Source organism: Ovis aries, chromosome 9 (assembly GCF_016772045.2).
Source record: "Ovis aries strain OAR_USU_Benz2616 breed Rambouillet chromosome 9, ARS-UI_Ramb_v3.0, whole genome shotgun sequence".
Classification (NCBI taxonomy): Eukaryota; Metazoa; Chordata; class Mammalia; order Artiodactyla; family Bovidae; genus Ovis; species Ovis aries.
Genome location: NC_056062.1, coordinates 383692 through 392105, shown reverse-complemented (window position 1 = coordinate 392105; position 8414 = coordinate 383692). Strand labels below are relative to the sequence as shown.

General features: G+C 42.2%; 1 protein-coding gene across 1 annotated transcript; it reads right to left on the bottom strand.

Moving 5' to 3' along the window:
• Nucleotides 1-5116: 5116 nt before the first annotated feature.
• Nucleotides 5117-6245, bottom strand: OOEP (oocyte expressed protein). Its single transcript, NM_001287467.1, is given in 3 exon segments — nucleotides 5117-5376; nucleotides 5721-5900; nucleotides 6043-6245. Coding segments are annotated over 3 exon segments (423 nt in total). The 5' UTR covers nucleotides 6206-6245; the 3' UTR covers nucleotides 5117-5296.
• Between the last annotated feature and the right edge of the window lie 2169 nt (nucleotides 6246-8414).

The window sequence follows — 8414 nt, the reverse complement described above, 5'->3', positions numbered from 1 at the left end:
TAGATCTAACCATGAGGAAGAACCAAAAGACAACAGGATTTGTGAGAGAGAAAAAGATAAAAGCAGATTGTTTGAGAACAGTGAATCCTGCTTGCACACTTTAGGGGCAGTGCAAACAGGTTGGTAGCGAATCATTTAGTGTGGAGGGTGTCTTTCAGTGGGCTCACTAGAGCTATCAAAAGTTACAATGTCAGCTGTTTATGCATTCTCTGGAAATCTTGGGAATATAGCTATGGAGCATAAGTGACAGGTTACTTCTGCTATGTCCACCTGTATGCTTCAGTTTAATATATATTTTCACTATTTACATACAGCATCAGAAGTTTTCACTAGACCCTAAGGAAAAACTTTATTACAGCCTTCTCAGGTCCTTCTGAAGCACATGTAAAATCAGACTCTAAAAAAGCCTCTCATCTTATAGCCTCAGCACCTAAAAAGGTAGTTGTGATTATAACTGGAATTGCACTGAGTTCTGAGAAGACCGACCACAAATGTGCAACCCTGGACTTTGCTAGCCAAGAATATAGTGTCTTCACTTATTCAGCTGTTTTTCCTTCCTCCTTCCACCCTTTGCATTAATGTGAAGCAGGACATAATAAGTTAATATTTTTATAATCCCTAAGGTAAAACAGAGGGGGAAAATCTCTTTAAAGTATTGTTAAAATGATAAATAAAAATTTATCTAACATAAAATAATGAAAGAGGAAAAGAACAAAAAAGACATGATAGGAAACAAAGCAAAATGGCAGACAAATCCAACCATATTGATAATTACATTAAAGTAGAATCGGAGAAGGCAATGGCACCCCACTCCAGTACTCTTGCCTGGAAAATCCCATGGTCGGAGGAGCCTGGTAGGCTACAGTCCATGGGGTCTCGAAGAGTCGGACACAACTGAGCGACTTCACTTTCACTTTTTACTTTCATGCATTGGAGAAGGAAATGGCAACCCACTCCAGTGTTCTTGACTGGAGAATCAATCCCAGGGACGGGGGAGCGCGGCGGGCTGCCGTCTATGGGGTCGCACAGAGTTGGACACGACTGAAGCGACTTAGCAGCAGCAGCAGCAGCAGAATGGGCTAAATCCCCCACTCAAAAAACAGAGATATTCCAACTAGATAAAGACAGATGCAGAAGACTATATAGAATATTATTCTATCAATACTTAAATGTCCAGAAAATGTGACTTAGTGGAGACAGACAGCAGACTGCCTGGAGCTGGAGGCAGGAGTGATGACTGACTTTGTAAAGTGATGGAAAAGTTCCCAAGCTGGCCTGTGTTTATGGTGGCACAACTCAAAAGTTTGTTAAAAAAGAAAGTAAATTGTACACTCACATTTTTATATTATGCAACCAACTAAGTGCATATTTAAAAATTGCAGTTCAATAGCACTAATACCTAAATTCTCTAAAATAAAAATTGTTGACAAAGATGTAGAGCAATTGGAAGTCTCATACATTGCTGAAAGGAATGGAAATTGGTCCAGTCACCTTGACAACTTGAACTTACACACACCCTATCACCTGGCAATTTCAATCCTAGATATATACTCAATAGAAATGCACATATGTATGCGCCCAGTTATGTACAATTTTCATAGTAGCTCTATTTGTTATAAGTTCAAATGGGAAACAATCAAAGTACATATCAACAGGATGGAAAACTAAAGTTAAGGTTTATTCATACAATGGAAATATAACTGCTGGCAACATGAACAAGTCTTACAATGAGTCCAATTATAGTTGTCACAACAGTAGTTATCCTTGGGGAGGATGCAAGCAGGGGCTTCTGGAGTGTAACTAATGCCTTTTTCCCCTCTGGCTACTGGCTTAATGGATGTGTTCTGTTTGATGAATCTTTTCACACTGTGGATATACATGGCTTTGGTATGAATGGAATGCTCTACATCAATAAAATGTTTACTAAAATTACAGAAAAATATTTGGAATAATAGAAAACTTCTTAAAGGGACTATATGAACAGTGAGATTTTGTAATTACTTTAATACTTTATATATCACCTTTATTTAAAAATATTGAGGATGTAAGTATGTCCGTCAACAGAAAAACCAACAATGCTATTTTTGAACATGGTACTAGTAGGTATTTCCATTCTGGCAACATGTTAGAAAAAAATTGTCTTGTCCCTTAATAGAGTAACAAATACTATGGATTCTTAACAAATTAAGTGTATCCTAACTCCTCTTAAAACACGCATGCACACAAAGAGAATGGGACTAAATTCAACCATGGAGAAAAATATAATAGAGATGTGAGATGCTAGAATCAACGTTTTGGTTCACATCTCACGCATCACCACATCCTAGCTGCGTGACCTCAGCAATTTACTGAGGCTGCAAACATCCTATGCTTACCACAAGGTCTGGTATGTGACACAATCTCTTATCAATACATATATAACTAGAATTACTTCCAAGTTCTGAAAATTAGAATGACAGAGCCAACTACTCTTCAGATATTGAATATTGCAGTATTTTGCTAGGGCTACCATCACAAAATAACAGACAAGGTGGCTTAAACAAGATACTTATTTTTTCAAATAAAATCAGTATCTTATTTTATTTAAAATGAGTATTTCTGGAGGCTATAAGCCCAAGCTCAAGGTGTCAGAAGGTTTGGTTTCTTCTGAGGCCCCTCTCCTTGGCTTACAGAGATGGCTGCCTTCTTGCTGTGGCCTCACCTGATCTTTCCTTTGGTCATACACATACCTGTATCTGTATTTCCTCTTATTAATGAAAGTCATACTGGCCCACAGATGACCTCATTTAACCTTAATCACCTCTTTAAAGACCCTATTTCAAACAGAGTCACATTCTGAGGTACTGGGGTTAGGGCTTCAACATGTCAATGTGTATAAAGAATAGAGAACAGGATCATTTTGTAACTTAGTTTTGGATAATTTTTGGAAAATTGGAATAAGTTTAAAGCATAACCTTCTTCCTCTAAATGTTGAATAGTCAAAATACATCCAAAAGTTTTTATAAAAATCCCACTAATAAATACCTGTAGGAGTATTGATCAAATTTCTACAAAAGGAGAAAAAGTCGGCACTTCTAAGCTTAACTGTAAAAGGTGAGGATGAGGGGAAAATTACACAGAAAATAGTAATCGGTTTAACTACATACAATAAAATTTTTGTATGCAAAAATCTTGAGCACCAAAGGGGTGGACAATATTGGTTTTAATGGACCATTATTTGTTATAAAAGCTTATACAAATAAAAAACTTTATCTTCAGAGTTGAAAGAAGTAATGACAGGAAAGAATATAGAAAAATGTAAAAAGCTTTTAACAAAAAATGTGAAGCAAAGTAGAATAATGTTCAATATCACTTGTAATCAAAGATTCGTGTTGTTGTTCAGTCACTAAGTCATGTCCAACTCTTTGCGACTCCACGGACTGTGGCATGCCAGGCTCCTCTGTCCTCCACTATCTCGAGTGATTGCTCAAATTCATGCACACTGAATCAGTGATGCTATCTATCTCATTCTCTGCCACCTTCTTCTTTCACCTTCAATCTTTCCAAGAATCAGGGCCTTTTCCAATGAGTTGGTCTTCACATCAGGTAGTGAAGTATTAGAGCTTCATCCATCAGTCCTTCCAATAAACATGCAGGGTTGATTTCCTTTATGATTGACTGGTTTTATCTCCTTGTAGTCCAGCTGATTCTCAAGAATCTTCTCCAGCACAATTCAAAAGCATCAGTTCTTCAGTACTCAGCCTTTTTTATGGTCCACCTCTCACATCTGTACATGACTACTGGAAAAACCACAGTTCTCACTATACAGACCTTGGTTGGCAAGATGATGTCTCTGCTTTTTAGTATGCTGTCTAGGCTATCATAGCTTACCTTCCAATGATCAAGTGTCTTTTAATCTAAAGGCTGCAGTCTATTATATGCTTATAAAAGAAGGTTCACTGCAGACTCTGAGTGTGGATAAAAGAAGACTTTACTAAGAGTAAAGTTAATGCCTGCATATGTGTGTATGTGTATGGGTGAATGGGGGGAGGGCTGTTGTGTCCAACTCTTTGTGACCCCATAGACTGTGGGGTGCCAGGCTTCTCTGTCCATGGAATTTTCCAGGCAAGAATACCAGATTGCCATTTGCTATTGTTCCAATATTACCATTGCCATTGTTCCTTCCCAACCCAGGGATGAAACAAGCGTCTCTTGTGTCTCCTGCACTGGCATGCAGATTCTTTACCACTGTCCCATCTGAGAAGCCCAAGATTTGTGTGTGTGTACTTAAAATCCTTGCAAAGTGCTACTATCCCTTACTGCCAAGGGGTGAAGAAACTGCTAGAGCTGAATTAATTACAACTTTGTGTCTGAAACCATGGAGCTCTTGGCAATCATTCCTCCAACAATTCTGCTTCCTGAAAGTGGAAGCAGCATGGGGTTGGGGCTGTTTTGCACAGATTGGTCACATCACTGTTCAGGTAACAGAAAAACAACTCAGCCCATGCAGGACACCTGCTTGGGGAGGAAGTGGGGAGACAGCTGGCTGGAAGGACACCACTCAGTGTACCAGCTGCTCTGGACCCTGGCTCCTCTGTTGAATTACAGCCCCAGCAGAAGAGAGGAATGCTGATCACCTCAGCTTGCATGTTGAAATGCCCTCCCGTGTTTGAGGTCAGAGACTCCACTCTAAGAAAACACATGGCACACTGAGTGCTATTCTGAAGCCAAATACTAGCTTAAAAGGGAGAGCCTCATCGGAGAAGCACTGGCATTACCGAAGAGCTTGTTAGAAATGCAAATTCACAGGCCTGATGTACTGACTCAGAATCAGGGCAGAAGGGGCTGAGGAAGCTGTGCTACAGAAAGTTCTCAAGATGATTCTTAAAGTTTGAGAACAAGTCATGCAAAAGAAACTCAAAGCTGATTGACCCTGCATTTCTGGCCTCTGCATGTAAGGGCCTGAGTCTGACCATAAAAATCATAAAAGGGTTAATAGCTTCAAAATGGTAACAACTAAGAAAAAAAAAAAAAAAGAAACCCATCACCTAATAGCCTTTTACCCACCTCTCACATCAAGACATGAATGAACAGTCTTTTATAAATTTGCTTAATTTTGAGTAAGCAAAGATCTTTATGCCTTCGGACAAAAATGAATTTATTAACTAGAATGGCACAAACTCAGGTTTGAAGCAAAATAATCAAACCACTATACTTCATCAAGACACACAGGGGAAAAAGGCAGAGATTTAAGGATATTTGCTTCTCTTGAACATTAGCAGCAGAAGCAGGACTGTTCTCACGCTCCCGACAACATTCATGCAACAGGATGCTGGGGCACCTGGGGACCCGGTGCCTGGGCCTTCAGGAATTCCTCGAGTTGTTTCATCTTCTCAGCTGGATAAGGAAAAATGCTGGGTTTCAAACTCCTCCTCTAAGGGGGAAGGGGTGTGCTGGCAGTATCATTTCTCAGGCCGGAAGCTCTGAACCTAGGATCTGAAATTAGTGGGCTGACGAAGCTGAGGCCAGCACCGGCAGGTAGGTGTCTGAATGTACATCTCAGTTTTGCTTTCTCAGGGTCCTGCTTGGACTCCTCTCTCAAGGGAGGCCCAGGGATCACCAGCACAATGGAGTTGGGACACTGCAAGGAGTTTGGGGAAGACGAGAGGCTGGAAGGAAGTCAGGTAAGGCCAGGCAGTTCCCCCTGCCTTCCTCCCAGGCGTGTGTGCCAAGCCCCTCACCTCGGGCGCGCTGCTCCCGGTGCACTGACGCCTGGCTCAGAAGCACGCTCTTCACCTGACGCTGGACTGCCGGCCGCGCGAACACGGTGACTTCGACCATGTTCCTAGCGTCAACAGCGTCCACCATCAGCAGGGCCTGGCTCATCCACTCCATTTCTGGAACCAAGGCTCGGTCTGGGCCTGAAAACGAAAGGAAAGCCGGAGAAGAGTGCGGGTGAGGGGCAGGACACGCTGGCCACGACGGGACGTGACGGCCTGGGGCCCGGCGCGGCTCGGGGCCCTCGACCGCTCTGAGAGGCCCGCTAGGCCCAGGGTCGCACACCAAAGATCGAGTCGGCCAGCCACGCCTCCAGGAAGAACACCAGCGGATTCCTCAAATCCTGCGCAGGAAACCACCACGGCCGGATGCGAACCCGTGGCGAGGGAAGCGGGAACCCCAGCAGCCTGTCCCCGCGGGCCTCGGAATCGCCAGCGTCGTCGACCATGCTCCAACCACAGGCGAGAAGAGCAGCTCCCACGGGACTCGGGGAGGCGCGGAGCCTGGGCCATTTACTGCTCCCGGCCGGCCCCGCCCCTTCCGGTGCGCGTGCGCCCAGCCACAGCGCGGCCCAGGGGCGCGGATTTGCGCCGGTATTCGGGCGCCTGCAGCTCCCCCATATGCGCCGCGCGGTCCCCTAGCGTCGTCTCACCGTGGAGCCCTGGAGGCTCTGGGAGGCGCCGCCAGGCGAATCACGGCCGAAACCGAGGTGTCCGTAGTTCCGGATCGTGTGGTTGCATGAAGTGGGGTCCCGTCCAGGCCCGGTCGGGCCAGACCGCTGGCGGGCTCCTGGAATCCGTATCTTCTCTCTTATATTCTGACTCTGGTTTGTTGCCGCTTCAGAATCATTTCTACAAGTGCATCGTGTCTAAAATGCAGTCATCAGGCAATGGCCGTTCCAAGAGATGTAGCAAGTGGAGACAACAGTCGTTTACTTCCAAAATCCTCAAACAGCGAGTACTGATGAACATGTATTCTCAGTGTTCTTAATTTTAGTTAAAATTTTAAATTGTGAAGATTTCTCACAGTTTAAAAAGTTGTTTAATGCTCATGTACCCCCTCCCCTCGCCTCATTTAACAAGATGTTAATATTTCCCGCATTTGCCTTCTCTCTTCTTTAAAACAGATGCCACTAGAGACCTTACCTCTCTCCCCACAGGAAATTATTGTCCTGAAGGTTGTGTGAGTAGCCCACGCGTGTTCCTGTTCTTTCCATAGTGCATTTCTACAAGTATTGTTTGGTAATTGTTGTATAGATAGCATCTGCTGTACAAACGACTGTATAGTTACAATTAGTTAGGATGTGGTTTTTTTTTTTTTTTACATCTTTTTAATGAAAGATGTTGATTATTCACGTAAGGGGGATGGTATTAATGTACTGAATTCCCTCATCTGCATCATCTAGGCCTTAACAGTAATCCAAGAGGAGATATTGAATCTAGCTTTACTGAATACTTTTATTTCAGTTTAATTTTTTAAATGAACATAATAATACATGCATATTGTAAAAAAAAAAGCCTTGAGGATATAAAGTAATATGAGTAAGTTCTCCTTTTCATATATTCTCCCTCAATCTTACTAATTATTTTTCAATCATGTATACTGTGAATGTCTTCTAGTTTAAATTGTCTTTTCACCTTTTTTAAGATGTTTTTGAGGAATACAGTTCATAATTTTAATATAGTCAGATTTATCAGTCTTTAAGGTAAGTTCATTGTGTCTTTCTTAAGTCCTGCTCTGCCCTGAGGTCTAAAGGCATTCTCTATACTTTCCACTAAGAATGCTCACGTTTCTACCATAACTTTAAAATTCTTGAACCACCTGGGGTTAATTTTTTAAGCTGGGCATAGTATAGATATAATTTCATCTTTTTATAAATTATTAATATATTTCCTTGAGCCATTCTCTTCAGAATGCATCCAACTTGAGGCCTCTTCAAATTCTATCCCTGAAAAATTTCAGACTCCTACATGTAGCATGAGTTAGCCACAAGGCTGGTTTGTGGTAGTTAATTATTAGGTCAAGACATACTTGAGAAAGGCAAGGTCATGAAAAATTCCTTTGGCATTCCCATGGCAAAGTTTATTTCTGATTTAGTTTCATTTTGGAAGTATAGTCATTTGCAGTCTTATACAGAGAATGCACATTGTTTCCTACACTTGGTGAACTTTGAGTTTTAGTAGCTGATCCGTGTCAGCTTCAAAACAGAATTGCAAGGTTTTTAGGATTTAGCTGAATCTGCCAAGGTGAATCAGTTCCATCATTTTATACCTTTAAAGCTTGCTGATTTGACTCTGACTGGTGGGGGAGAGAGCATGACTTGAATACTGGCTCTAATATTTTCTAGTGGTGTGACCGAAAACGAGTTATTTGAACTTTCTGCACTTGCTTTCATTTTCTCTTGCTTATCCCTGGAATGACCATTCTGAGAGTATTTGGGTTCAGTCAATAAAGTATGTGAGTGAAAGTATTAGATGCTCAGTCGTTTCCAGCTCTTTGCAACCCCATGGATTGTAGCCTGTCCATGGACTTCTCCAGGCAGGAATAATGGAGTGGGTTTCCATTTTCTCCTCCAGGGGATCTTCCCAACCCAGGGATAGAACCCAGATCTTCCACATTCTTTACCATCTGAGCCAACAGGAAATCTTGAAGACAGG